Source organism: Camelina sativa, chromosome 12 (assembly GCF_030686135.1).
Source record: "Camelina sativa cultivar CO46 ecotype springtype chromosome 12, ASM3068613v1".
Lineage (NCBI taxonomy): Eukaryota > Viridiplantae > Streptophyta > Magnoliopsida > Brassicales > Brassicaceae > Camelina > Camelina sativa.
The window spans coordinates 22,327,410-22,354,804 of NC_141891.1; the positions used below are offsets into that span (position 1 = coordinate 22,327,410).

The window sequence follows — 27,395 nt, forward strand, 5'->3', positions numbered from 1 at the left end:
CCGTTTATGTGAGGTTGTGTTCGGATTGAGTTTGTGAGATTGTGTTAGTTTGAGTTTGAGTTTGTGTTTGTGTTGTGTTTATGTTCGGATTGTGTGAGTTTGAGTTTGTTTTTGAGTGAGTTTTTATCTCTTTGCTTTCGATAATGAGATTGTGAGAGTTTGAGTTTCTTTTGGACCCGTTTGGATTGTGTGAGTGTGAGTTTATGTAGATAATGAGACTGATTTTCAAGGATTTTCAAAGTTTGATATAAATTTGTTGTTTTAGGTACCAATCAAAATGGTTAAAACCAGAGGAGGAGGATCTACTGTAAGAAGTGGTACTAGAAGATCCGAAAGAATAAAGCAATTGGAGATAGCAGGTGAAAATGTAAAGGATGATGTAGTGGATGATGTCGTGGGAGAGAAAGTTGGTGAAAATGTAGTGGATGAGGTCGGGGAAGATCAAGTAGGCGAATCTGGTCCAGTGAATTCATCACATATCCATCCGAGACATGTCTCTGACCAGGAGGTAATTTATTTTGTTTAGTACAACATATTACAACTAGGTACAACTATGCTGTGACACTTAATTTTTTTGTAAAATTGTGTTTGTATTTCAGGAAACAGAGACTGATACGGAGGAGGTTACTCAACCTATTGAACCAAAGTTATATTTTAGTGATCCAAGCGTCTATGGAAATCATCCCAAGCTTTCATCAAGGTGTCAAATTGCTAGTACGCTGGATATGTTAAAGAAGCTCGAACCATCAGAAAAGGCATGGTTTAAGAAACACAAGCAGTTCAGGCACGTATGGCACATGGCTAGGCACGAAAATAATAAGGTTATGGCAATGTGGATGCTTCTATTACGGACTGCTCGTATAGCTAAACGTAAAGTCTGCTGGTTCGTAGTGAATGGCGTACCCATACGCTATTCAATGAGAGAACATGCTCTCATCACTGGTTTTGATTGCCATGATTATGATTTAGGATTTAATGAGAAGGAATATGGAAATTTTGACTTTTTCTTAAGGGTTTTTGGGTCTAAAAATGTTACAGTGAAGGATGTGGAAGAGAAGCTAGATTCAATGAAGGATAAATGCAATGGAGATCGCTTGCAAGTGGCTGTCCTTTTATTCTTAGCCAAGGTGATAAGAGGAAAGAAAAAGTATGATAGCATATATCCTTTCATTCTGAAGATAGTGGGTGATTTGAAAGCGGTAGAAACATTTCCATGGGGGTGAATGACTTTTGAAGACAATATCAAAACGATATATCATGAGATGAAACATTGCAAAGGCAAAGTGATAGATCAAATGTTATTTCCAGGGTTCATAATTCCTCTTGAGGTAATAGATAAGGACTAATTAATAAGTCTGTTTATTTTCTATGATTTTAAGATATTTGATTGTGTAACATATTTTACAGGTTTTGGCGTTTGAGTGCATTCCCCAGCTGTCCAGAGAATATCAAGAAGTGGTAATAGGCGCTAGAGATGGCTGCCCATTGATGTGCAAGAAAAAACTCAAATATTCTTTGATGAAAGGTTATCCACTTGAAGAAATAAACGAAAAACTTGGGACAGAGAAGGTAAGATGTCGGGACCATTAGTAGATTAGCAAAATTTTATAAGATCATTATTTTAATCTTTGTTTTATTGTACTTTACAGGACATCATAAGTATCTTAGAACCATTGGAGGAGCAGCAACATCTTTTGCATCGCATCATGGAACAACATGAAGATGATGATTTTATGGACCCATTTGCTGATGAATGGAACGAGCGTCTGGATGTAGAGAAGAAGGAGATTTGGTGGGAAAAGCTTTATAAGAAAGATATTGCTTCTCGAGGATTTGGAGAGGCAAATGTTCCACAAGTCGAACATTTGGAGGAGCAGCAACAAGAATACGTGTCAGCAGCTGAACATATGGAGGAGCACCAACAACAAAGAAATCTGACTAGTTTGAAGGAGCTTGAGGAGAGGTTGATGAAAGCCATGGAAAATGGATTCACATAAGTTAATCAGAAGATAGATAAGAAGATAGATGAATTTGATAGGAGGCTCAAAAATATTGAAAGCTTGGGAATAAATTTCCAGTATAGAGAGAATCTTGGGAATTCATTTTCTGCATGGATAGATGCTGAGGCTGGGAGGACAGAAGGAACTAGTGCTGGTGATACAGGAACAGGAACAGAAACAGAAAGAGAAGTTGAAATTCAGATGGGAGAAAGAACAGGAACGAGACCAGAAAAACAAGGAGAATTTGTGAGTGATATGCAAGAACGATTTGAGGTTCAGATGAGAGAAGGAATAAAAAAAGAAGGAGAAGGAGAAAAAGAAGGAGAAGGAGGAAAAGAAGGAGAAGGACAAGGTGAGCCAGCTGGTGATGGTGAAGGAGAAGAAGAAGGAACGGAAAAAGAAGGAGAAGGAGAAGAAATAGAAAAAGAAGGAGTTGGGGAAGAAGGTGAAGGAGAACATGAAGCTCCGAGAGAGCCAACTGGTGATGGTGAAGGAGAACATGAAGCTCCCAGAGAGAAGAGGAAGCTCAGTCCGTCAAAGTTCATCACTACTCCTTTCACGGCTGCGAAAAAAACAAAGAAGTGATATTTGTTTGTGTAGTTATGAAAACTTGTCTGGATATCCAACATGTCTTTTATGTATCCTTTATTATGCAACCGATTTTAGGTACAACTGGTGTTTCTAGGGACAACTATGTTCTTGGGTTATTTTGTTTTGGGTTTATGGATTATCCTGTGTTTATTATGCAACTGATTTTAGGTACAACTGGTGTTTCTAGGGACAACTATGTTCTTGGTTTTTTTTGTTTTTTTTTCACTATTATTCTGGTACAACTGAGTAAAGTTAAGTACAACTACGTATCTGTTACAACTGATATTTTGTCCTTTTGCACCGTCAAAAGTCTACATTGTGACACCTGGCGCCGTCAAAGAACATCACATGTATAAAAAATAATTGTTTGCGCCGTCAAAAATTCATATAGTTGTCCAGTTGTACACAATTGTACTTAAATTAATATAGTTGTTCTTTGTTCTAAAAACCACAAAAATTAGTTGTTCTTCACTCTAGATCAATTTTTTCTAGTTGTACTTATGATATTACATAATTAGAATAGAATCCCTATGTCATCTTGTATATAAATGTTTGAAATCACCATTATTTCTTGATTCTCATAATTTGTGGTCATTATATACAAAGAAACTCTAAAATACTAAGATTGTTTATTGAAGAATTTGGATTTCTATGGTTTAGATTTGTTTTTCACATGTGAAGTGGATTATGTTAAAATTTTGTGATTGTTACATACAAAGTAACCTTAAAAGACCAAATTTTTATATTTTGGTTCTAAGTTTTCTAATTTAATTTTATATTTTGGCAATAGACTATAGTTGTACCGGTTGTACCTAGTTGTACCAAGACAGGACAACTCAATCAGAAACAGAACAAATACAAACACCAACGTTCCTAAAATCATCAATCAGATATCAATTTTTGGTCACCATCTTTGTCAAACCACTCACTCGTACCAGTCGGCTTCTTCGACTTCTTCTTACCTCCTTTTCCTCTATGTTCTCCAACAGATGCGAACCTTTTTTCTTGTCTTCTTCCTTGTTTAACATCATAATTCGGAGGCAAGATTAACCGTTTCATCGTCTCCTCGGGAACAGTCCATTGACAACTATGGGGAACCGGATAAATCGTCCTTGAATACGCCAAAACCCAAACCTCAATCCAGTAACATTTTGAGCACAAGTCATGTAACTCTATCTCAGGATCTGCTTCCTTCTTTGCTTCTCTTGCAGCTGTTACTGCATGCACACATGGATATTTGTCTATATCAAATCGTTTAAAGCTGCAAGTTTTGCATCTCAAATTAACCACATATTGTAGACCATCACTACCTATCACACTATATTCAAGTCGGTAACAGTTTAGCTCATTCACCACCAACAGTTTTGCTTCCTTACATGTTTTGTGAAGTTCTTTCTCCACAAAAGGAACCAGCTTCTGTGCAGTTGATATTTCTGCAGAAGCTTTTCTATGTTTAGCAAACCACTCAATCATTTTCTCGATAATAGCATCTATCATTTGTAACAGTGAGTAGTTCCTTGCATTTTCTAAAACACCATTAATCGATTCAACAGCATTGCTTGTGTCCAGGTTGTATTTTTCTCCAGGAAAATAACATCTAGCCCAGTGCTTTATCTCCGTCTGCTCATCTAGATACAAACGTGCCGAAGGATATGTTGACGAAAAATCACCATAAAGCTGTAAGAACTCTGCCTCTGTATAAGCCCGAGCACATTGCCTGAACTTTTTGGCACATATTGCTCTGTTTACTCCAATAACTTTTCCTTTCACATTCTGAGACAAATGGTAGATACAATGCCCATGGTGAGACAATGGATAGAGCATTGCTATTGCCCTGAGGAGACTGAAGTTTCTGTCAGAAACAAACACAATTTCAGGTCCATCTGGTATTAGCGATTTGAGCTTTTCGAGAAACCAAAACCAACTTTCATTATTCTCGCCATCCACTACACCAAAAGCAAGCGGATAATGGTGATGATCGGGATCTTGAGCTGTAGCAACAAGTAGAACTCCACCATATGCAGTCTTAAGGTGGGTTCCATCCAAAATGATCACTTTTCTCATGACTCGGAAGCCTTCAATGGAAGCTCCTAGTGCGAAGAACAAGTACTTAAACTTATGTTCCTCATCCACTTCCACATATGACACTGTATCAGGATTCATCTTTTCTAACATGAACATATACGAATACATAAGCCTAAAACCTTCCTCTAGGGTACCTCGAACATCATCTGCAGCTTCTTTTTTTCCTCTCCACGCGGTAGAGTATGACACCTTCACACCAAATCTTCTTTGAACCAAGTGAATGAGAGCTTTTGGAGTTGGCGTGGCAATTTCACCCGGATAATCTGCAGCCAATAAAGAAGCAACCATATTTGGTGTACCTTTCCTTCTAATTCGCCCTGTACTTGTTCTTGACCGAGAGCATGTATGAATATTTCTATGAGTTCTTATAGAGAAAGGCTTAGACTTATCCCTCCTTGCAGCTCTTACGTACCAATTGCAACCATTATGTGCTTCAGAACATTTTGCCACATATCTCAATGGCTCCGAATGCTTTACAACAAACTCAAAACAATTCGTATGTCCAGCCTTTTCAATTAAACTTTGTATTGCTTTTTTGCTTCCAAATTCCTGGCCTATCGTGAAATCAAGACCATCTTCCCATAAAAGAGGTCCAGACTGGTTTCCTTCTACATCTCTATCTTCATTCTCGACCACCACCAGATTTTGTAGTGATGGTTCTCTTACGTACATATCGATGATACCACCACCACCACTACCATTCACTCCACCAACTAGAGCAATCTCTTTATTCACTCCATCAATTAGAGCAATCTCTTTATTCACTCCATCAATTAGAGCAATCTCTTTATTCACTCCATCAATTAGAGCAATCTCTTTATTCACTCCACCAGTATCATTTGCTCCACCACTATCATTCGCTCCACCAATTAGAGCAATCTCTTCATTATTTGGAAGATTTCTTGTTGCCAAATCCTTTATCAAAACTTGATCAAACCCCTCATTTTCATCGATCCCCTGATTTTGTTCTTCATTATTGGTACTTTCGACATGCAAAACACTTCTAAACCCTTCTTTAGACACATCCTTTAAATAACACACAACATCTTCATCATCTCAAATATAATTTGGTATTCCCTTATAGTTTGGGAATGAGAAGGGAAAGTAACTAACTCTCAGATTTTTCATAGCCACATCTACCTTTATCTTGCTGCATATCTTCTCAACCAAGTTAGCATATGATACATCACTAGATGATGTCTTCATAAGAAAAGAATACACTTCCTTATCTTCTCTTGAAATCCATCGTACATCTTCTCCAATACTTGAATAGTATCCATCATAAAGAAAGCGTATGATTGCAGTCTTTGGCATTGTCACCTGAAAAAGAAAGAGAAAGAAAACAGTCAATTTCCATTTTTTAGTAGCAGTTCATAAACATAGTTGTACCCATGTGTCTCAGTTGTACCAAATTTCTGGATCCTTAATTTCCTACATAGTTGTACCCATTTGTCTCAGTTGCACCAAATTTTTGTCCCAGATCTGAAATCCCCAAAATTGTTTACAGAATCCGGCATTCAATCTCAAATTCAACATTTCTCAATCATAATAACCAACGCAAGACCTTAATCCACTAAGAAAACAAGTCTACTAACCTTAACAAGCATAAAGACCAAATAAATTTACAAATCTACAATTTTTTCACTCATTCAAATTGAAATTCCACAACAATTTCATTAAACAATGTTATATCTAAGGAAATTTAGAGAATAAGAGAGATTAAAACTACCTGCAAGTGTGTGTTAATGGTGGATGAAGAAGAAGAAGAAGAAGAAGAAGAGAGTCTCCAAGCTCAACAAGAGCATGACCGTTGTTTTATTTGATTTTTTTGACAAATGAGAGAGGAGAGAGAATTTTAATTATTGGTTATTTTTTTTTTCTTTTTTCTTTTGTAATTCAAATTTATTATATAATATAAGAAGAGAGAAGGGTAGAGATGGATTTTGAAAATATTGGAAAAGATGGGGTAGTAAGAATAAGTAGGGATTTTTCAAATTAAAAATGAAGCAAAATGGGCTATATAACATTTAAGTTCATGTTTTGGTTTAAGTAATATTGGTCTGTTGTAAGAACCTTTTAGTTCACCTTTTTGGTCTTTATAAGAACCTTTGAACCATGTTTTGGTTATAATCTTTTGTAACACCTTTATGAACTAATCACATTTCTTAAATATTGTCTCAAACACAAACACAACACCTTGTACATCTACCATGCCATACATATTACAATACAAACACATAAACAAGAACCATCAACACAACACACACGACAATGTTCTTCAATCCACGCAATTCCATCTTGCATCCTTGAAGTTCTTTCTCAAAACTCCTTAGCTCTTTATCAAATCGGCTGACCACAGCTTCACATGTGCGAGTCTCCATTGCAAGAGTTTCCATTTCTGATTCGCACACATCTAAACCTTTTCTTAAGGTCAATGAAGCTCCTTCAAGATCATTAATTCTCGGAATCATATCTTCAATCTCTTCAACCATTGATTCATCGGTCCACTTGAACAAGTGACCATGACTTTTCTGCACATAATTAAAGAATATATTAAAATTTCACAATTTCTAGCTTAACTACCCAATAATACAACCATTACCTCATCTGCAAATGGACATGCATAAAAAAGTCTCCCTGGATTTTTCACAGTCTTTGATGTTCTCAAGAATGCATTCTCTCCACATCTACATTTCTTTGGAATTCCTCTTCCTCTCTCACCCATTTCAGCTACAAATCCTTCGCTTCTCGATCTCTCAGTGTTTCTCTCTGTTTTACTCTCTCAATTTTGCGATTTGTTTTGCGAAATAAGGAAGGAGAAGAACCCTAAATCGAGAAAAACCCCCAATTCTATAAACGACGTCGTTTAACTTATGGCCAAAGAACGTGTTCGAGTGTTAAACGACATCGTTCGAGTGCTTACGTGTAGTCCTAGTCATCATCCCGTTAACGGCAACGCAACACCGTCTCGAGATTTGGGGTTTTAATCCGGAATGGTGTAGTTGATGTGGGAAATTCAAATTTTAGAAGAGTTGAGGAAGTATTAGGCACAGTTTAAAGTTTCAGGAATGTGTGCGATAAAGTAACTTAGTTCAGGAGGGAATAGGCCGTTTTCCCGAAAGAAACCAAAGTGGAAGATTCTTTAACAAAGAAAAAGGTTAGTGGTATGGATTATAAAAAAGGAAGGATTCCAAATCTTTAAATTTTTATAATCGATTACCAAAAAAAGAAAATTTAAGGATTTAGACAGTTAATTGAAATCCTTAAAGTTTCTTTAAATCCACCAAATCTTTCGATTTGAACAGTTAATTATAATACTTAATTTTATTTTATTTTTATTTTTTGGTAAGAAGGACTTGAGAAAAAAATGAAATTAAAGGATTTGAACTGTATCTCAAAAATCCTTCTTACCAAAAAAAAGATTGAAAAAAATATTCCAAATCCTTTTACCAAGGAGGTGAATCCTTAATCCAAAATTTTAGGAAGTGCCATTTCATTTCTAAGATTTTAGGGACCAACTTTGTAAAGTATGTAAATGTCCGTCCAATAATTAAAAACAGAATAAGAAGTTATGGAGACTGGGAAAAACAATGTACGAGTCGGAGAAGAAACCATAGACACAAAACAAGTTGGGAAACCAAAGAAAAAAAAAAAAAAGGGAGCTCTTTTGAAATCAAATGCTTTGATCGGATTCGTTAATGGCGAGTCAGATCTGAGGATAATCTCGTCTTCATTTCTGGTGGGAAAATCTAAAGCTTTTCGATTTTTGGAGGTAAAAGAGAAATTGAAGGAATCCAAATGGATGATTTCACAGGATTGTTAGCGAGAGACTTGGGATTGAAACCACAGGGCAAATCAGCTCCGATGGCTCCTCAATCGAACTCTTCTGCCGCTGATTTCAACAGTTTCGCTTCTTCCTATAGCTTCGCCAACGCCGCCGGGAAAAAGTCCGATCCTTCGCCGGTGTTTGACGATCTTGGCCGCGATGGTGATGATCTTCTCTTCAAAGATGTGTTTAGCGGCCCACCACCAAAGTACGGATCCTCTTCTGGTGATTCTCGTTCTCCATCTGCACCGGCCTTTGACTATGATGCTATGTTCAAGGAGCCCAAATCCAAATCAGCGTCCGTGCCGGTCTATGACAAACCTGTCTACGATGATGAGGATGTGTTTGAGTCTATTCCTGAGCTCCAAATCCCTTCCACTTCTTCTCACTCAGCTAGGTTTGAGAACGTTTTCTCTTCCATCTCCTCACCTGCAAAGCACAGGAAGCACAACACTTCTCCCTTCGATGATCTCATGGGCACCAATTTGGGGAAAAGTGAGACAGACAGTGACCGAGAGAACAAGGGTAGCTCCGTTTTTGATGATTTGATTCCCGGCTTTGGTCGCACTAGCTCCCCTCCACCTAAACGGTACTATTCACTCTTCTTCATCTCTTGTTACTGCTCTTCTAATTTGGGAACTTGCTTGCGTGAAATGGCTCAATGGTATAGAGCTTGTAGCATGAACTGTATTGGTTCGTAATGGACAACTGTTCTCTTATATGTGTACTCTCTGAACCTTAAAAGTAATCTCTTGTATATAGAGCTGTTTGATTCCCGGGTTTGGTTCTCCTTCGAAACACTTATATTTACGCTTCTTCTTCATCTGTGGTTACTGGTTAGGATTTGGGTTGCATGAACTGTATGGTGCTTATGATAGCTGTTTACTTGCATAAAAGGTTCTCTTATGTGTACTCTCTGAACTTAAGAGAGAAATCTCAGAAAGTTTCAACCTTTTACTTGTCGTTCATATGCGTAATTTCATTTTGATCTGTGCCTAGGGTCACTGCTCTTCACATTTGTTTCTCCTACAGCTGACTTGAGAGCACATAGCTTAGAGCAATAACATTTACATAATGAAATGTAGCATGAACGATATTAGTATTTATTGAGGAGCTGTTAGTTTGTACTCTCTCATTCTTTCTGAGGAAATATCCACAAGCTTGAACCTTTGGCTTGTCATTCATATGCAAATTATCATCTTGATCTGTGTGGCTAGGGTCATTGCTTCAAATTTGTTTTTCCTAGAGATAACTTGAGAGGTTTCTCAATGTATAGAGCTTAGAGCCATCACATTTACATAATGAAATGTAGCTTAGCACTTATGAAGCTTCTCTTATCTGTATACTCTCTGAAAGTTTCATCTTGATTTTTTTTTTTTTTTTGTATAGGCATAGCTTTTTATCGTTTGAAAGATGCTCTACTTTTTTTGAACAGGTCTAATTCAGAGACCAGTCAATCCCAGAAATCTCCGTATCAGCCTGCCAAGACATCTTCCAATCTTGTGGAAGAAGACCCATTTGTAGTCTTGGAGGAGTCTGCATCAACCCCTCGAGAGCCTTCCACGGGAGGGTTCACTGATCCTTTGGAGGATATTGGTAAATTCAACAGCAGAAAAACCGATCATTCATCTGTCCACGGAGGAGTATTTGTTGATATGGACCCTCTCGATAGTCTTGGAAATCCTGTGCCAAGTACGTATAGTAGAGGCAAGAGTCATTTAAGACCGCCAGGAAACATTAGTGGCTCTCAGTCACCTGTAGAAAGTTCTAGGAGTTACCATTCTAAGAAAGCGTCATTTGACGATGTTTTAGAGCCACAAAATACGAGTGCTCCACCACCTACCAGTACAGAAGGAAGTTTTGAGTCGTCTGATGATGTGTGGCTTACTGTATCTGAGATCCCTCTCTTTACGGAACCTACTAGTGCTCCGCCACCTGCGAGACCTCCACCACCGAGACCTACACGTCCTGTAAAAAAGAAGGTCAACGAGCCTTCTATATCGAGCTCCACTAACCACCACTCTTATGTTCCTAGTTCAGCTAGAGCTTCTGTAAATAGCCCAACAGCATCTCAAATGGATGAACTTGATGATTTTTCTATGGGCAGAAAGCAGACCGCTGCGAATGGACACCCTGAACCTAACTCTGGTGAAGATTCTGATGTTTTCTCTGCTGCTGTTGCATCAGCTGCTGCCATGAAGGATGCCATGGATAAAGCAGAAGCGAAGTTTAGACATGCTAAGGAAAGGAGAGAGAAAGAAAATTTGAAGGCAAGTAGAAGTAGAGAAGGAGATCACATGGAGAATCATGATTCTCGGGAAAGGGAACTTCGAGAAAAGCAAGTGAGATTGGAGCGTGAAAGGGCAGAGAGGGAGGCAGAGATGGAAAAAGCCCAGGAGAAGGAGAGAGAGGATAGAGAAAGAGAGCAGAAAAGAATTGAGAGAGAAAGGGAAAGACTATTGGCAAGGCAAGCCTTAGAGAGGGCTACAAGGGAAGCACGTGAAAGAGCAGCCGCTGAAGCTCATGCGAAAGTTCAGAGAGCTGCTGTTGGGAAGGCTTCCGATGCCCGAGAGCGTGCAGAAAGAGCAGCGGTTCAAAGAGCCCATGCTGAAGCACGTGAAAGGGCAGCTGCAGGGGCACGAGAAAAGGCTGAGAAAGCTGCAGCAGAAGCTAGAGAAAGGGCGAATGCTGAAGCGCGGGAGAAGGAAGCAAGGGTTAGGGCAGAACGAGCTGCTGTGGAAAGGGCAGCTGCTGAGGCACGTGGAAGGGCAGCTGCCCAAGCTAAAGCTAAGCAGCAGCAAGAAAATAACAATGATCTTGACTCCTTCTTTAACTCGGTTTCTAGACCAAACAGTGCTCCACGACAGAGAACCAACCCTTTGGTGAGATGGGATTATCTACTTCTGTTCTGATTTAAGTCCTTTACAACCTTACAGGAAATTAGACTCCTCCTATAATTCTGGTTGTGTTTCAGGATCCTTTCCAGGATTCATGGAACAAAGGAGGATCTTTCGAATCTAGCAGGCCATCTTCGCAAGTGCCCTCTAGAGCAACAGAGAACTTGAGAAAGACCTCTTCTGCAACAAACATTGTTGATGATCTCAGTTCAATATTTGGAGGTACTGCAACCTCTGAGGTTTATCCATAATAATATGTTCATGTCTGTTAACTTGGTCGCACTGAAACCCCCCTGTGTTGTATATAGCTCCTGCTTCCCAGTCTGGTGGTTTTCAAGATGTGGATGGAGAAACTGAAGAGAGACGACGTGCCAGGCTGGAACGCCACCAGAGGACACAGGAGCGGGCTGTATGTATCATTAGAGTTTTTCTTTGATGGGTTCTGTATCTTATAATGACACAAGATTTACCAGCATATTAACATGAATTGTTTTCTCTATCAGGCGAAAGCACTTGCTGAGAAAAATGAACGTGATCTTCAAGTACAAAGAGAACAAGCTGAGAAAGATGTAAGTTTCCTTACGGCGTGATTTAGCTTGAAATCTACACGGTGTCTTCCTTTTCCCTCCTCTGTTGTACCCATCTCAAATCATGTTGCTTTGTTGAGACATTTAAGTCTGGCGCCTTTTGCAGCCAGTAGTGTAAAACAAATTGTGCCACCATCCTTAAACCTGGATCTGTCTTGATTTTATTTTGTTTAATCACCTACGTATCTTGTGTTTTAGAGGATTGGTGAGACCCTGGATGTTGAGATAAGACGTTGGGGTGCGGGGAAGGAGGGAAACTTGCGTGCTCTGCTTTCGACGTTACAATATGTATGTCTTATTGTCCTCTTTCTTTATTATTTATATCTCTGATGTTCAATTTAGGAATCCAAACTTTCTTCTAATGTTAGGAATCCAAACTTATTCTGATGTTGCCATGTAAATGAGCAGGTTCTTTGGCCAGGATGTGGTTGGCAGCCTGTTTCATTGACCGATTTAATTACCGGTGCATCTGTCAAGAAAGTTTACAGGAAGGCTACTCTCTGTATACATCCTGACAAAGTTCAGCAAAAAGGCGCTAATCTCCAGCAGAAATACATTGCCGAGAAAGTTTTCGACATGCTCAAAGTAAGTCATTGACCATTTTTCAGGAACTGCTACTTCAGATGACCCTAACGAATCAAATTAGATTTTGCATTTCCTCATGGATAACTAGAACTGCACAATGCATTGGGCTTCATCTCTTTTCTCATGACAATAAACAGGAAGCATGGAACAAGTTCAACTCCGAAGAACTTTTTTGAAAAAACCTGGGACTATGTTTTTGATAGTTTGTTGTTTGTCTGTCGCCCAAAAGATGAAGTATGTGGCATTCATAAAAAGCCAAAAGACGGTGCCCAAGTTGGAAGCAGAGAGTTGTTCATAGAATATGTATTCCCAAGACTGATGACCCAGCACTGCATCATCATATACCACGCAGCAATTGGGTATTATTTTATTTTTGTTGCTAATTTTTCCTTCTCATTACCCTTCTTTAAGAGTATGATGTCAGATGTATTGATGTTGATTTCTGTATCAAAACACAATACTTGAGAGCTGTGTATTGTTGTTTCCAAACTATTTATATATATGCATGTAACATTCTTTGAAGTGGCACGATGCGACTCTGTTGGCGATCTAGTGTCGCTTTTTCTATCCATCATGGTCTGAAGTTAGTATAATCAGGCTAGATAGTCTTTGTGAGCGTGTTTGTATATTCCGATACATCTTCACAGAGGAATTAGACAGTTTTTGTCTTTTTGTTAGGTATATTGTGATATCAGTCGGAGTGTCTCACGATTTGAAGTTTGAACTAGTAAAACAGAGACCCGATCCAGTTTAGAAATCGTTTTATCCGTAATGTCTATATTGAATTATTGATCACTTGTCCGAGTTGCAGCGATTAGGATTATGTATTCTCAACTTTCACAGTAAATTGGATTTCAGCATTTCCATTATATAAGTATAGAGAAGAAGAATGTTGCTAAAGTCAAATAAGCGACATCTGCAGAATTCCACCGTGCCTAATGATCTCCGGGAAAAATTATGTGTACCCATCTTTTAAAGTTAAAAGCTTATACAACAACCTCAAATGTATTACAAGCTTCACATGTTATGTACAAGGCCTTCAAATTATAGTTAGTCTGAACAGTGAACTCGGGTTTCAATCTGCATCCTCTCTCGAGATGCTCAGCGTGCGCTTCTGCTAACCGTTCTTGCAGAATGTCCAGATTAACCTGATGCAAAGAATTGAATCCGAGAAAGAAAAAAAATCAAGGACAAGTTCAGGGGCTGAGAGTGACAAAGAGAGCTATAAAGAAGAAGAATCTGAACCTCTTGGCCTTTGTTCAGCTGCATATTACACATGTTGCAGTAGATTTGTCGGTGATTCTCCATAAGCTCTCCTTGCTTGCATATCGGACACCATATCTGTTTTAGCTCCTGGAAAAACATATCAGAACAGTTAACTGGTTTCTAAGGTATTTGAGAAAACAAGGCTGCCCTGTGAAAGAGAAAACCTACCAGTTGACTATTTAAACACATATTCTGAGAAACCAAGGTGGCCAAGTAATCATCTTCCTCGTCTTCCCATGTTTGGATCTGAACATACGATCCTGGAAACAGCGCCACGAAGGCATCAGTATTCACTCATGTTTCTTTTTCAACGCAAATATCATGGAGAAAAAAAAAAAAAAAAAATAATGGTTTAACCATTTACTGTAGTAGTCTCTGAACACAAATCCTTGTAAAATATCTGTTGCATTTGCAACAAAATCTCTTCACTATCACCTTCATAAACAGCTTTAAGACCTTGCTCCTCATATTCCCATAATATATCATCACAATCAGGAGTTACAGTCTGATTCCCCGAGAGGTTTCTCGACGAATCCTCTAATTTTTTCAATTCATCAGTTACAATATCATGGAAAGCAGAATTGATAATCTCCTGAAAGTAAAAGAAACCTAAACCTCATCAGCATTTTTTTTTCTCCATTATTGGGATTCCAAAAACAGAGGACGAAAAGAAAGAAAAAAAAAAAACAAACCTTTTGATCAGAAGATTGACAATCAGAGAGCCTCAACTTCCACAGCAAACGAGTCCTATCTTCTCTAACTCTTCTGAAACAGTTTTCTCTAAACTGTGTATATATATATCAACGCACCCATTTTGACATACATTAGCCAACAGCAACCATAACACATGAAAGATTCTTTTAATAAGCTATGAACACAAATTCATAAACAGAGAGATTCCAGGTCATCTAAAACAGAAACGGAAATTGAAAGGTGAACCTTTTGTTTCCTTATAGAGTGATCGAACTCGGATTGGGATTTAATAGAGGTCCGTTTCGAAGCTGGTTTCGCCAAATTCTCCTCCATTGGAGAAACAAGGAAGACGATTGAATTTGTGAGTGATGATTGATTATGTTGTTGTAGTATAATATATCTCGAGACCCGGTTCAATTTTGAAATAACCGGATTTTTAAACCGGTTAAATGATTTTCCCCCGAGAAAACCCTAATGAGGCTAGGCTAAACGACGTCGTGTTGTGAACAGAGATATTTTTAGCATTTTTTTTTTATGTGAGAGCAAAAAAGAGAAAATAAAAAAAAAGAAAAATCCGTAAAACCCCAGAGGGGAGAGACTGAGAGAAACAAAAGGGAAGATGATAAAAAACCCAAAACCCTACTCTCTCTTCTCTTTGTAAAATCCTTTACTCCTCTTCTTCTTCTTCTTTCTTCCATTTCTCTGCAATTTTGATTCTCTCTCTCTCTCTCTCTCTCTCTCTCTCTCTCTCTCTCTCTCTCTCTCTGTAAGTTTCCAAGGCTTGTAAATTTTTCTGGGGTCTTTTTTTTGGGTGTGTGTGCAGTGACTGTGTTATTATTAGTTCAGTCATCATCATCGTCATTTCGTTGTGTGTTTTTTTCATCAATTTCGCTGAAACTGATACTTGGGTATCTTCAATTTTAATGGGTTTTGTGATTTCCTTTGCTCTTTGCTTCTAATTTCACTGTTAGTGTTGTCTATCAGTCTCCGTTGTTCGCCATTTTTTTTGCAGTCTAAGCAAGCCACCGTGTTTATTGTTTTTGATTTACTGTGATTAATCAATCGGATGCGTTTCTTTTTTTATTTGGTGGATTCATTTCCGGGAATTTTGAATTTTCTTGTGTTTTAGAGTTTAACATGTGTAAGATCAAGGTGGTGATCGCATCTTCTTTGTTGGTCTGATAGCTCTAATGCCTTTTCGATCTCAAGTCTTTTTTTTTTTTTTTTTTGTTTTATGGGATGATGATTGATTGATTGTTTTATGTTTCAGAAATGTTGGAGACGGCTTTGACTATTATGAGCCTGTTTTTGACATCTTGAGAGTGCGAGAGATTTCTGGAGTTTATTTAAGTCGAAATGAAGAGGAAATCGCCTGTACAAGTTCAAGCTCTTGAGGCTTTTTATTTCGGTACGAATATCTTTTGTTTTATTAGCTTGTGGGTGTTGATCATTTTTGTAAGAATTTGCCCCTCTTGTGTATAATTTTACCATGGATCTACTATTATAATTAATTTTCTGTCTCTGATGGTTGTTATGATGGCAGAGCAAATATATCCGACACCTAAGGAAATGGAGGACATGGGCAAGTCTTTAGGGTTAACAGTCAAGGAAGTACGTGGATGGTTCAAGAGGAGAACAAGTAGAGGAAAAGGCATGATATCGCCGGCGGATGATGTGGTGGGAGCAGAGAATCCTCAGTCATACAATACATCTCGCATTAGGACTTCCAGATGTGATTTTAGAGCAGGTGTTAAGAAAATATCTAGTGTTGAGACAAGGAAGGCCAATTGCCAAGAGCTGTTTACTTCACAACACATTTTGGCCAAGATCTTTCGAAAGGATGGTCCGACGCTTGGTTCTGAGTTTGACCATCCCTCCTCTGGAGCACGCAAAGGTATTTTTACCTTTTTGGCTACATTGCAAGATTAAACATGTCACACCCTATGGAGAAAGGCTTGGATTTCTCTAAATTTGACTTTTAACACCAACGCTTTATACTGTGGCAATGAAGTTAGTGCTTTCTTATTAGTTTTGATTTTTCTTATGAGAAACATCTATGACTGGACAATTGGACCCCGAATGAGTCCAGACTTGATTTGTTTGCATGACTTCAAAAGTATGTGACAGTTATGTTTGATTCTTATTTGTGACTTCTTTTCCTTCTCATAGCTTCTTGGCTAGGCACTTCATCTGTGGAGCAACAGAAACAGAGAATGACAAGAAAGAGAAAGGTAGTGGATATATCTTATGTGTTGTTTCATAAGGTATTTTTACCTGGGTTTGCTAAGTTACTTAGTCCCTGATCATAATTTTCTTTAGATTTCCGAGCTAATGGATCATACCAGTCAAGATTGCGTTCAAGAGAATGCTACTGTGATGAAACATGGTATTGGAAAGGGTTTGATGACAGTATGGCGGGTAATGAATCCAAACAGGAGGGATGTATCTCCTTGCGTTGGTTTATTGGGTGAAAGAGCTACATTACCTCAAAGCTCAGCACGTAATCCCCCACATCAAAAGAAAAAGCAAAGACAATTAGCATCAATACTGGTATGTTTTACCTACTTTATCTTTCATAATTCTGATTCATTCTCTTTCTGTTGCCGTTTTCTCTTAAATTTCTTACTAACTGCATTTTTCATTCTTCAGAAGCAGAAACTGTTGCAGAAGAGGTCGACAGAAAAGAAGAGGCGTTCTATAAATAGAGAGGTGGCTTGATCTTTATTTGGAACTTGTTATTCATTATAGTCACATGGAAAGTGCAAATAAAATGTTACTGTTGCTATAGGTGGAATTGAACAAAGATGAAACTCAAAGGGCATTTAAAGAACACTGTGATCTTGCCGTGGATAGGGAGGTATTCAAAGAAACCTGCCAAACAACTTCGATACTAGTGGATGACGAGGAATTAGAGATGCGTGAGCGACAGGAGAGAGGAAATCCGTTGACTTGTTCATGCCATCATTCTAGTAGTGGATCTCATGGTTGTTTTCTTTGCAAAGGTGTGTATGTCAGTGTTACATGACAGAGTCTTCGTTCATGTTCTTCTGTTACGTGGCCAGTGCCATGCGGTCCTCTGACAGTTTTTAGTTGTTTCCAGATTTATTGCCCAAGTTTCCCCCAAATTCTGTTCAAATGAGGGTGCCTTTTGGTTTGCATCCATGGAATTCTTCTCCAGAGACTGTAAAGAAACTGTTTAAGGTATGTAAACTGTCAAAATTGGTACTTGACGATTTAGTGTGTTTGTAAATTAGCTCTCATTTTTGACTTTCTTGGAAGTGACTCAGTACTCTCTTGGCAGGTTGTCCATTTCCTTTATACTTATTCAGTAACTCTTGATATATGTCCTTTTACACTCGATGAGCTCACGCGGGCATTTCACGATAAGGTGGTCGCTTTTCTATAACAAATGCTCAGTTTCATACAATTTTCTATTGTGGAAGGAAATTGTTTATTCACAGCTCTCTCACTCTCGCTTTATCCTTCTGACAAATAACGTATACTGTGCTTGCGTTTGGACATCAGGATTCCTTGCTCCTTGGTAAAATTCATCTTTCCCTGCTGAAGCTGCTTTTGCTTGATGTTGAAACCGAGCTGCAAAGGGGATATTTTTCAAACTTGAGTATATCATGCAAGTTTTTAGCCCTGCTTCAGTCGGTATGCACTAATGTTGTGCTATATTTTAACTTTATAGTTTGATGGAGTTTTAGGATCAACATTAGATAATTTATGATAAAATCTACCTGTCTACATGGCCCATCTTTCGGCGTGTGTCCTTTTCTAGTTTATTTTTCATAAACGCCTAAAAAAAAAAGAGCACAGTGGGACGGGGACAGATTTTAACATTTTCCATGATATTTTTCAGGTTGAGAGCCAAATTCTTATTCTTGATCTGTGGAAGGATTCATTAAATTCTCTTACATGGACGGAAATACTGCGCCAGATATTGGTTGCCGCTGGTTATGGTTCAGTGAAGGGTTCTGTTCAATCAGAAGAACTAAGTAAGGTGCTGATTTTGTGCTCTTGCTGACACATTTGATCCATTGAAACATTTGGCTATATTTTATTCAAAACCATGATTATTCTCTTGTTCCTTTTTTCATATGAAGTTCAGCAACTAGCATGTATTAGTTTTGCTTGATTTTATTTTGTTATTGATATCCACATGTTTGTGTTGTTTAGTGCGTTATTTTCTTTTCTGATGCATTGTTGGTTGATGTTACCTTTTTCTTCTTCCTCTAGGAAAGGAGACTCATGAAAAAGTATGGCCTTCATCTTGGAACGTTAAAGGGTGAATTATTTAGAATGCTTAATGAGCAAGGCAATAATGGCTTGAAAATATCCGAGTTAGCCAATGCTCCAGAGGTAATTTTTGTGAAATTATAATCAGCTTCTGTTTGTAAATAAAGGGATCTAGGTCGTTTACTTGTACTGTTCGGCTGTTTTATGAAATCCAAAATGATATCTAATGGAATATGCTGATGGCATGTGGTTTTGTAGGTTGCTGTTCTGAACCTTGCAACTGCCCAAGAAGAACGAGAGAATTCAATATGTTCAACTCTGGCAAGTGATATTACATTATTCGAAAAGATATCAGAATCAACATATCGTGTACGTGTTAATTGTTTCTCTGAGGACCTTGACAAGAGCCAGTCTGATTCGGACGCGTCTGGGAGTGTTGATGATGAATCTGATACTTGCTCAGTTAGTTCTGGTGATGACATTGAACATGTTTCAGAAAATTCTGCACTTCGAAAAGTTAAGTGTAGGAAAAGGCGGAAGCATAAAAGTAAAATGCGGGAATTATGTAGTGAGATTGATGAAAGCCATCCCGGAGAACCATGGCTGTTGGGGCTAATGGAAGGGGAATATTCAGACCTAAGCATTGAAGAGAAGTTAGATGTTTTTGTGGCTTTGATTGAACTTCTTAGTTCTGGTTCCACAATCAGAATGGAGGTAATCGCCATACTATCTAGACCAAATTTTTCTACTGAGTCTAGAGGTACTTAAATAAGTTTTAAAAACTGAGTGTTAGATCGCTCCATCGTTGCATCTCTAACAAAAGCATGGGCAGATAGAATTTTGATCCAGATGAACTGAATACTTGACGTCCTTCTCCGAAACTTTAGAAAATGATACTTCTTTTTGGCAGTTACTGGAAAAGAATTTTTTACGTGCGTAGTGCTAACATTTATTTTTCACCACAGGATCTACCGAGAGCTATAGTTGACTGTGTCCCTAGTATCTATAGTCATGGTTCTGGTGGAAAAATTAAGAGATCCTCCTCTAACCAGTGCAGCTATCCACGTGGATCATGGGTCCATGGAGGAGAGCTTCCTGGAATTAAAGCGCTATCCAAGTCGTCTGATTCTCATCCAGTTGATTCTTCATCAGTTGTGGGGGACTTTGCAAACCTGGCTGGAGATAACGCTAATAATGTTCACCCTATGCAATCTGTGTACCTTGGTTCTGATCGTAGGTTCAACAGGTACTGGCTTTTCTTAGGCACATGCAATGCAAATGACCCTGGTCATAGGTGTGTGTTCTTTGAATCTTCTGAAGATGGTCATTGGGAAGTTATCAACAACAAGGAGGTAATGTCATTGTGCTCTTCCTGAAATCTTAATCACTCTGGATGGAAACCTATATTATAAGTTGTATTACTCTGTGCCTGATTTTTTCCTCTTTTGCTTGGTGTAGGCTTTGCGGGTGCTGTTGTCAGTTTTGGATGATAGGGGCAGACGGGAAGCTCGTCTTGTTGAATCATTGGAGAAGCGGGAAAGTTTTCTTTGTCAAGCCATGCTGAGTGGACAGGTGACCCAGTCGGAGAGATCCCATTTCACAGACATAGTCAGAGAGGATAGTTCTTCACCAGTCTCTGATATAGACAACAACCTATGTCTGAGTGAGATTGCAAATGATCAGTTCTCCTCGCAACATGCAGCTATAGTGTTTGAGATCGGAAGTAAGCGGGAGAAAAGCCTATTGTGGAGCCTTCTTCAAGAGTTTGATGAATGGATATGGGCTAATTTTAATTTTAATCTCAGTGCTGTTAAACACCGCCGAAGATCCTACCTTGATTCACTTATTAGGTGTAAGAGTTGCCATGATTTGTATTGGAGAGATGAGAAGCACTGTAAGATTTGCCATGCCACGTTTGAGGTTGATATAGATGTAGAAGAGAGATACGCGATTCATGCGGCCACATGTTGCAAGAAAGAAGAGTGTGATACATTTCCGGATCATAAAGTTCTATCTTCCCAGTTGCAATCGCTAAAGGCTGCAATGTACGCCATTGAGGTATGTCAGTAGTTTTTAGCTTTACTTTTTTTTTTGGGTCTAAATGCTCAAATATTTATTTTTTAAGAAGTGCCTCCGTCATATTTTGTGTGCTGAAACATTTTGCAGTCTGCTATGCCTGAAGATGCCTTGATTGGTGCATGGAGAAAGTCAGCTCATAGGTTATGGGCCAAAAGACTTCGGCGAAGCTCAACCGTGTCTGAAATTACGCAGGTTTCATTCTATTAGATAAGCTTCTTTTCTGTGTGGCACCATATTCTTGTTCAAATTGACTGTCCTCTAATTGGATCTTATTTAATTATGTGCAATTGCTGAAGGTAATTGGTGACTTTGTTGGGGCAATCAATGAAGATTGGCTGTGGCACTCTAGTGATCAAGGGCATTCTAATGCTTTATTGGGAGAAACTATAAGTTGCTTCCCTTCGATGCCGCAAACAACTTCTGCGATGGCTCTATGGCTGGTAAAACTGGATACCTTGATTGCTCCCTATGTGGAAAAAGCTCAACCAGAAAGGAATCAACTGTTGTGCAGAACCAGAAATACAAGTATGATTCTCATGTTCTGGTGGTAGTCTGACTCTTGAACTTTGATAATGTTTCTCACTTGTGTGAATTACTCTAATATTCCAGGTAGGCGAGCCTCTAGGAGGGAGTTGTAGCTCTGATCTGGACATCATGGAAGGCGCGATAGAATAGAGGAAGAAGATTGTATAGAGAAGCAGCGTTTTGTTCCCTGCATTATCCAATAACATTGGAAAATTCTACAATCCAAGTGACTTGAGATAAAAATATGTACAGACAATTTAGATAATAGATAGTAGCAGGGATCACATTCAGTTTTGAGTTTGATTGCCAAAATCTTCTTTTGTTTTTGTTTTGTGTATGGGCAAGGAACGACTGTTTTATGTTATGTTCGAAGATCTAGAAATGATCTTTCTTCTTTCAGTTCCATCCTTATGTCAAATCAGTCCTTTTAAAATACAATTTACATATTACAATCCCCAAAGTTGTGTTTTTTTGCATAGTTCGTCCCCCCAAAGTATCGAAATTTGCTAACTTCGCTAATTATATAACGGAAGTGTCAATTTAGTCCACATCCTTATTGAATGGCTTGTCTTCTTCGCGTGGCTCGAAACCCTACATTTGAAAGATCAACGGTCGCTTCAAAGAGACAAAATCCAGAGACCATTCCAAGTTTTCACTGCAAAGCTTCGAGCTTTAGGACCAAAACGATGTCGCAATCTTCTGCTCCTGGCGAGAAACTCAAGAGAAAGCGTCGAGAGAAAGAAGCAGAAGAAGAAGAAGAACCGATTGGAGGAGATATAGAGGATCTCTTTAGCGACAAAGAAACTCAAAAAATCAGAATGTCTTTACTTGACTGGTACGATGCGAATCAGAGAGATCTTCCATGGAGGAAGAGAAATAATGAAAGTGAAAAGGAGAGAAGAGCTTATGAGGTTTGGGTATCGGAGATTATGCTGCAGCAAACTAGGGTTCAGACTGTTTTGGAGTATTACAAACGTTGGATGCATAAGTGGCCAACCATTTATGACCTTGCTCAAGCTTCCCTTGAGGTGAGTCTTCTTTTCTTGGGAGAATCGATTAGATGAAGAAAGAGTTCTCTTTTCTTGGGTTTTGGCAAATTGGCTAATTAGTAAAGAGTTTCTCTGTGTTTCATTGTGAATTTGGCTATAAAAACCCTACAAGTGTCCTATTTGAATCCTTGTGCATTACTGGGAACTAAAGACTTCATCTTTTTTTTTGGTATTGCCCTGCATTTTTCTTTCACCAGTAGATGAAGAATGAGCTTAATTTTCTCATGTTTCTTGTCATTGTTTTGGCACTTGGCAGATGGGCTCCTTAGTATTGGGTGTTATGTGTTTTTTTATAGTCTATGTGGGAAACTGGGATTAAACTTTACACTATATGAATCCTTATTCGCATCAGTTTGGAAGTAAAGCTTCATCTTGTTGGGCTCCTTAGTATAGGTTGTTGTGTGCTTTGCATGATCCTATCGTTTATTAGATGAAGAAAGATCTTTCTTTTCTTGGGTTATGTTGTTTGTCATTGTTTTAGCAAATTAGCTATTTTGTAAAGAATGTGTGAGTGTGTGTTTTTTCAGTCTTACTATGTGGGAATCTGAGAAGAAACTCTACATTTGGATAGTTATGTGCATTAACTAGTAAGTAAAGGCTTTGTCCTTTTTGTTGTTTTTTTTTGCTGTTCATTTTCCTATCATTAGTGTGGAAGAGAGAAATCTATTAGTCTCAAATGGGAGGTCTGTATATAAGTTAACGCCACACCATTTTGAATTTGTGTTTTCAGGAGCATGAGAACAAATTATATGCAGAGCTTTCTTTTCTTGTGTTATGTTGTACTTGCTTGTCTTTTTTTCCCCGACAAATTGCCTCCTTTTGTAAAGAGTGTCCTTTTTCTTAATCTAACCATGTGGGAAATTGAGAATATACCCTACAAATGCCCCATTTGATTCCCTATGTGGTTGTGTCTTTGGTAAAGACGGTGTTAGAGAATCCTGTTTGATGTGTAATAACTGAAAGTAAAGGCTTAATCTTCTTCAGTTTGCTGTGCATTTTCTCATCGTTAGTAGGGAAATGAGTACTCTATTAGCCTCTAGCTTCAAATGCCACACCATTTGGGATTTGTTTTTCTTCAGGGGGAATGAGAAAAATTGTGATTTTGCTGCTAAGAAAATTGAGTTCTTCCCGCTGCAGGAGGTAAACGAAATGTGGGCAGGTTTGGGGTATTATCGGCGGGGGCGTTTTCTTTTAGAGGTGAATACACTTCTGCAATCTGGGGTTTGACACTAGTTGATACGTTCGCTGTATATCATTGTAATGCTTTCTTCTTGTCTTGATTCTCCTAGGGAGCGAAGATGGTTGTTGCGGGGAAGGATGGTTTTCCTAATCAAGTGTCTAGCTTGATGAAAGTTAAAGGAATAGGAGAGTATACAGCCGGAGCAATTGCCTCTATTGCTTTCAATGAGGTTAGTCAGTTTTATTTTTTTCAGTCATATATGTAAGACATTGATTAACTATCTTTACATCTTTTGGCACTTATTCTGTTCCAGGCGGTACCTGTTGTTGATGGAAACGTGATAAGAGTACTTGCCAGACTAAAGGCCATCTCAGCTAATCCAAAAGACCGGCTTACAAACAGGAATTTCTGGTGAAAAACCTTTTGCATTTTCTCGGATGTCTTAGTTGAGACAATAATAAAAGAGAGGATAAATAAATAATTTCTCTTTGTCAGGAAACTAGCTGCCCAGCTAGTGGATCCTTCACGTCCTGGAGATTTCAACCAATCTCTGATGGAGCTTGGTGCTACTCTATGTACTGTTTCAAAGCCAAGTTGCTCTTCTTGTCCTGTTTCCAGTCAATGCCGTGCATATTCACTTTCCCTGGAAAACAGAACCATTTCCGTGACAGATTATCCTACAAAAGTGGTCAAGGCCAAGCCACGGTGCGACTTTTGTTGCGTATGTGTTTTGGAAATACTGAACCTGGAGAGGAACCAATCAGGAGGTAGATTTGTTCTTGTAAAGAGACCTGAAGAGGGTCTGCTTGCTGGTCTTTGGGAGTTCCCATCTGTTATATTGGATAAGGAAGCTGGTTTGGCAACAAGGAGGAACGCCATCAACCTCTACCTTAAGGACGCATTTCAAGTAGAACCCAAGAAAACATGCACTATAGTTTCGAGAAAAGAACTTGGAGAATTCGTCCACATTTTCACACACATACGTCGAAAAGTGTATGTGGAGCTATTAGTTGTACAACTGACAGGTTTGACCGCTAACTATTTCTTTCTTTCTCGGTCTCTCTTTTACATGGACATGGACATAACTATAGTCAGAAATATTGACAAGAAATTACTCTCTTCTCTGTGTCATACAATGTGGTACAGATGATCTGTTCAAAGATCAGGCAAATGACACTCTGACATGGAAGTGTGTGGGCAGTGATGCTCTTTCTACCATGGGACTGACATCGGCTGTTAGAAAGGTATCACCTTTTCGTCTTCAAACAATATAAAATGACTTTCTCTGGATGTGATTGTTGAAAAGGAACAACTTTTGCAATAGACAATGTTATTTGAGCTTCCCAAAATTGATAAGGTTGTTCTCAGGGTAATTCATGATTGTTTGATTCGAGAACTCCATGTTTAAAAGTGTGTATATGTTGATGGAGGTACAGGTGTATTCAATGGTTGAAGCTCACAAGCAAGGTTCATCTGTTGCTCCTGGCTCATCATATAGAGCAGCCATATCGAGGAAACGAAGAATCTCATGATCTTCTTCTTACACTTTTCTATTTATTGCTTAGCTTCTATATTTATTGTTGTAGCATTCGGATACTAAGGTCTTGCTTAGTTTTAACCAAAAACACATTTGATCTTGGTTTAAAATTGAACAATTGGTTCTTTCTACTTAGTAAAGTGACTTGATGATCTCTCCAGGGGTTGATTATGTAAATGGTGTGTCTCTCCCTCCGCCTTCATATATATCTACAGTGACGGGCTTGTCTACAAGACTCATAGGATTTGTATTGTTAAGGTCCACTTCAACCCATAAACGACTCCGGCCGTTGGATTCATATGGTCGCGTGGAGAAGAAGCATCATCAGCCGCTGCCATCCGCCGAAATTTTAATTTGATGTTCAAACCAACTTTTACAGTTCACACACACCTTTAAAAAGTTTCTTTCATAGACTCTGGAGAAAAATTCCTCGGATACAAAACAACAGGTAGCCTCATCTGAACATAATTTGGGGGAAAACTAGGCAATAAATCTGGAAACAACAAAAATCAGTCAAGAGGACCGCATGGTACTGGTCATGTAATAAAAGTACTTGAACGAAAACTCTTTAAGGATCGGACCTAAGAAAAATGACATACATACCTTTGGAAAAGAAAAAAACCATGAGAATCAAGACAAGAAGAAAAAATTGCTATCAAATTTAATCAACTATTGTCAAACCCTGGATTGCAGAAGAATATTTACCTCCAAAAGAAAACCTGCCAGCCCGACAGTAACCCAAACACTTTTTAGCAGTAACAATCACCTTTTTCTAACTCGCCCGGAAGAAAAACAAATCTCAATGGTGTGGCATTTGGAAGACAGAGAATGATAGAGTACAGATAACAATCTTTACAAAGGAGCCAATTAGCCGAAACAATGACAAGCAAACAACAACATAACACAAGAAACAAAAGCTCTTTCTTCATCTAATTATATATTCTCATGCCCCTAAAAAAAAAAAAAAAAAAATCAAATGGTGTGGCACTAACTATATAAATAGAGACTACTAGATTTCTCCTTTCCCTACTAACGATAGGCAAATGAAGAGAAAAACCAAAAAGACTAAACCTTTACTCTCGAGCCAAGGCATAAAGTATTCGAATGTAGAGATTAATCCCAACTACTCACATTGTAAGGTGCCCATTTGTTAAAACAATGACAATTAACGTAACACAAAAAGAAAGCTCTAATGATTGGACGATGCAGAGCAATACCAAAAAGATGAAGTCTTTACTTCCCAGTTAATGCACACAAGGATTCAAATAGCTCTTCTCTCCTTTTCAGCTTCACATCCTGATTTCCTGGGTCTCATTTTCGGTAAAGAGCTCCTCAATATTTTCTCGAAAGGGATGTTCTTCTTTATCCCGACTCTTTCTCATCAGTTACTCGACATCTGTTTGGTCTTAATACTGTTGGAGTAAGCTTGAAATGGAAACTAGTCCTAATCCTACTGTGTTTGTGATAACAAAGAGATAAGGATCTAATGTCTAGGAGTTATCTAGGTATGTGATGATTCCTATTAGGATTAGGATTAGTAAAGTCTTATATAAGGATGTGTTGAGTTGTGACACAACTTATGAGGTTTTGAGAGATTGTGTGAAAAAGAGAGACCAAAGTTTTGAGTTATTTTCTTTGGTATTAATAAAGAGAGATATTCTTTGTTAATTCAGTTCTTAAACAATCTCTTAATTCTATATTTGGTATCAGAGCAAGAGTTCTTTTATCATGTCGGAAGTCACGATAGCTGGGCCACGACCTAAAGAAATAGGAGGAGGATCTCCCTCGATTGTCTGTCCTATGTTAACATCAACCAACTATACTGTATGGGCGATGAAGATGAGGATAGCCCTTCGACTACATAAGGTTTGGGATGCCATTGAACCAGAGACTGATAATGTTGATTCGCTTGAAAACGATATAGCTATGGCCTTACTATTCCAGTCAATACCGGAGAGCTTAACACTGCAAGTTGGAGAACTTGATACAGCAAAGAAGGTATGGGAAGCAATACGTTCTAGACATGTTGGAGCAGAGAGAGTTCAAGAAGCTAGACTTCAAACCTTGATGGCTGAATTCGAACGTTTGAAGATGAAGGAGTCAGAGACTATTGATGATTATTCGGGAAAGCTAGCTAAAATCTCATCAAAGTCAGCTGCCTTAGGAGTTAATATAGAGGAATCAAAGATTGTTAAGAAGTTTCTTAACAGTCTTCCACGAAGGAAATTTATTCAAATAGTAGCCTCTCTAGAA

At 38.5% G+C, this 27,395-nt stretch overlaps 5 protein-coding genes across 7 annotated transcripts; 3 read left to right on the forward strand and 2 right to left on the reverse strand.

Moving 5' to 3' along the window:
• Window positions 1–6,898: 6,898 nt before the first annotated feature.
• LOC109128165 (uncharacterized) lies at window positions 6,899–7,401 on the reverse strand. The gene is made up of 2 exons (XM_019233984.1): window positions 7,279–7,401; window positions 6,899–7,207 (listed from the first exon to the last, which is right to left on the reverse strand). Exons 1-2 carry the CDS (start codon window positions 7,399–7,401, stop codon window positions 6,899–6,901), a joined length of 432 nt encoding a protein of 143 aa, XP_019089529.1.
• A 622-nt stretch (window positions 7,402–8,023) lies between these two features.
• LOC104732398 (auxilin-related protein 2) lies at window positions 8,024–13,093 on the forward strand. Its single transcript, XM_010451937.3, has 8 exons — window positions 8,024–9,091; window positions 9,938–11,384; window positions 11,477–11,621; window positions 11,708–11,808; window positions 11,903–11,968; window positions 12,185–12,274; window positions 12,395–12,571; window positions 12,709–13,093. The coding sequence occupies exons 1-8, from the start codon at window positions 8,475–8,477 to the stop codon at window positions 12,745–12,747; spliced, it is 2,682 nt and encodes an 893-aa protein (XP_010450239.2). The 5' UTR covers window positions 8,024–8,474; the 3' UTR covers window positions 12,748–13,093.
• A 313-nt stretch (window positions 13,094–13,406) lies between these two features.
• On the reverse strand, window positions 13,407–14,897 carry LOC104732397 (uncharacterized). 2 transcript variants are annotated; one of them, XM_010451936.2, is made up of 6 exons: window positions 14,777–14,897; window positions 14,530–14,622; window positions 14,273–14,429; window positions 14,006–14,097; window positions 13,817–13,924; window positions 13,407–13,719 (listed from the first exon to the last, which is right to left on the reverse strand). In XM_010451936.2, exons 1-6 carry the CDS (start codon window positions 14,861–14,863, stop codon window positions 13,558–13,560), a joined length of 699 nt encoding a protein of 232 aa, XP_010450238.1. In that variant the 5' UTR covers window positions 14,864–14,897; the 3' UTR covers window positions 13,407–13,557. The 2 variants fall into 2 exon arrangements, with proteins under 2 accessions (XP_010450238.1, XP_010450237.1); XM_010451935.2 differs by having other exon boundaries at window positions 14,195–14,429.
• A 183-nt stretch (window positions 14,898–15,080) lies between these two features.
• Window positions 15,081–21,775, forward strand: LOC104732396 (homeobox-DDT domain protein RLT3). Of its 2 annotated transcripts, none has more exons than XM_087479899.1 (18): window positions 15,081–15,296; window positions 15,801–15,938; window positions 16,074–16,424; window positions 16,700–16,761; window positions 16,850–17,080; window positions 17,180–17,239; window positions 17,319–17,532; window positions 17,631–17,731; window positions 17,832–17,918; window positions 18,056–18,187; window positions 18,396–18,536; window positions 18,773–18,895; window positions 19,031–19,486; window positions 19,738–20,124; window positions 20,231–20,830; window positions 20,939–21,043; window positions 21,148–21,376; window positions 21,461–21,775. In XM_087479899.1, the coding sequence occupies exons 2-18, from the start codon at window positions 15,887–15,889 to the stop codon at window positions 21,487–21,489; spliced, it is 3,360 nt and encodes a 1,119-aa protein (XP_087336025.1). In that variant the 5' UTR covers window positions 15,081–15,296; window positions 15,801–15,886; the 3' UTR covers window positions 21,490–21,775. The 2 variants fall into 2 exon arrangements, with proteins under 2 accessions (XP_087336025.1, XP_087336026.1); XM_087479900.1 differs by having other exon boundaries at window positions 15,121–15,296; window positions 18,396–18,531.
• LOC104733726 (adenine DNA glycosylase-like) lies at window positions 21,672–25,296 on the forward strand. The gene is made up of 7 exons (XM_087479901.1): window positions 21,672–22,404; window positions 23,563–23,622; window positions 23,715–23,834; window positions 23,919–24,016; window positions 24,101–24,630; window positions 24,752–24,849; window positions 25,042–25,296. The coding sequence occupies exons 1-7, from the start codon at window positions 21,937–21,939 to the stop codon at window positions 25,135–25,137; spliced, it is 1,470 nt and encodes a 489-aa protein (XP_087336027.1). The 5' UTR covers window positions 21,672–21,936; the 3' UTR covers window positions 25,138–25,296.
• Window positions 25,297–27,395: the final 2,099 nt, after the last annotated feature.

Coding starts and splice junctions, on each gene's coding strand:
- LOC109128165 (XM_019233984.1), bottom strand. CDS start 7,401: ATGGGTGAGAGAGGAAGAGGAATTCCAAAGAAATGTAGATGTGGAGAG. Junction 7,208..7,278: donor CATGTCCATTTGCAGATGAG/GTAATGGTTGTA, acceptor AATTATGTGCAG/AAAAGTCATGGTCACTTGTT.
- LOC104732398 (XM_010451937.3), top strand. CDS start 8,475: ATGGATGATTTCACAGGATTGTTAGCGAGAGACTTGGGATTGAAACCA. Junction 11,969..12,184: donor GAGAACAAGCTGAGAAAGAT/GTAAGTTTCCTT, acceptor CTTGTGTTTTAG/AGGATTGGTGAGACCCTGGA. Junction 12,572..12,708: donor AAGTTTTCGACATGCTCAAA/GTAAGTCATTGA, acceptor GACAATAAACAG/GAAGCATGGAACAAGTTCAA.
- LOC104732397 (XM_010451935.2), bottom strand. CDS start 14,863: ATGGAGGAGAATTTGGCGAAACCAGCTTCGAAACGGACCTCTATTAAA. Junction 13,925..14,005: donor TGTGTTTAAATAGTCAACTG/GTAGGTTTTCTC, acceptor ATGTTTTTCCAG/GAGCTAAAACAGATATGGTG. Junction 13,720..13,816: donor AGCTGAACAAAGGCCAAGAG/GTTCAGATTCTT, acceptor TCTTTGCATCAG/GTTAATCTGGACATTCTGCA.
- LOC104732396 (XM_087479899.1), top strand. CDS start 15,887: ATGAAGAGGAAATCGCCTGTACAAGTTCAAGCTCTTGAGGCTTTTTAT. Junction 15,939..16,073: donor TCTTGAGGCTTTTTATTTCG/GTACGAATATCT, acceptor TTATGATGGCAG/AGCAAATATATCCGACACCT. Junction 16,762..16,849: donor GAATGACAAGAAAGAGAAAG/GTAGTGGATATA, acceptor AATTTTCTTTAG/ATTTCCGAGCTAATGGATCA.
- LOC104733726 (XM_087479901.1), top strand. CDS start 21,937: ATGGCTTGTCTTCTTCGCGTGGCTCGAAACCCTACATTTGAAAGATCA. Junction 24,017..24,100: donor CTTACAAACAGGAATTTCTG/GTGAAAAACCTT, acceptor TCTCTTTGTCAG/GAAACTAGCTGCCCAGCTAG. Junction 24,631..24,751: donor ATTAGTTGTACAACTGACAG/GTTTGACCGCTA, acceptor AATGTGGTACAG/ATGATCTGTTCAAAGATCAG.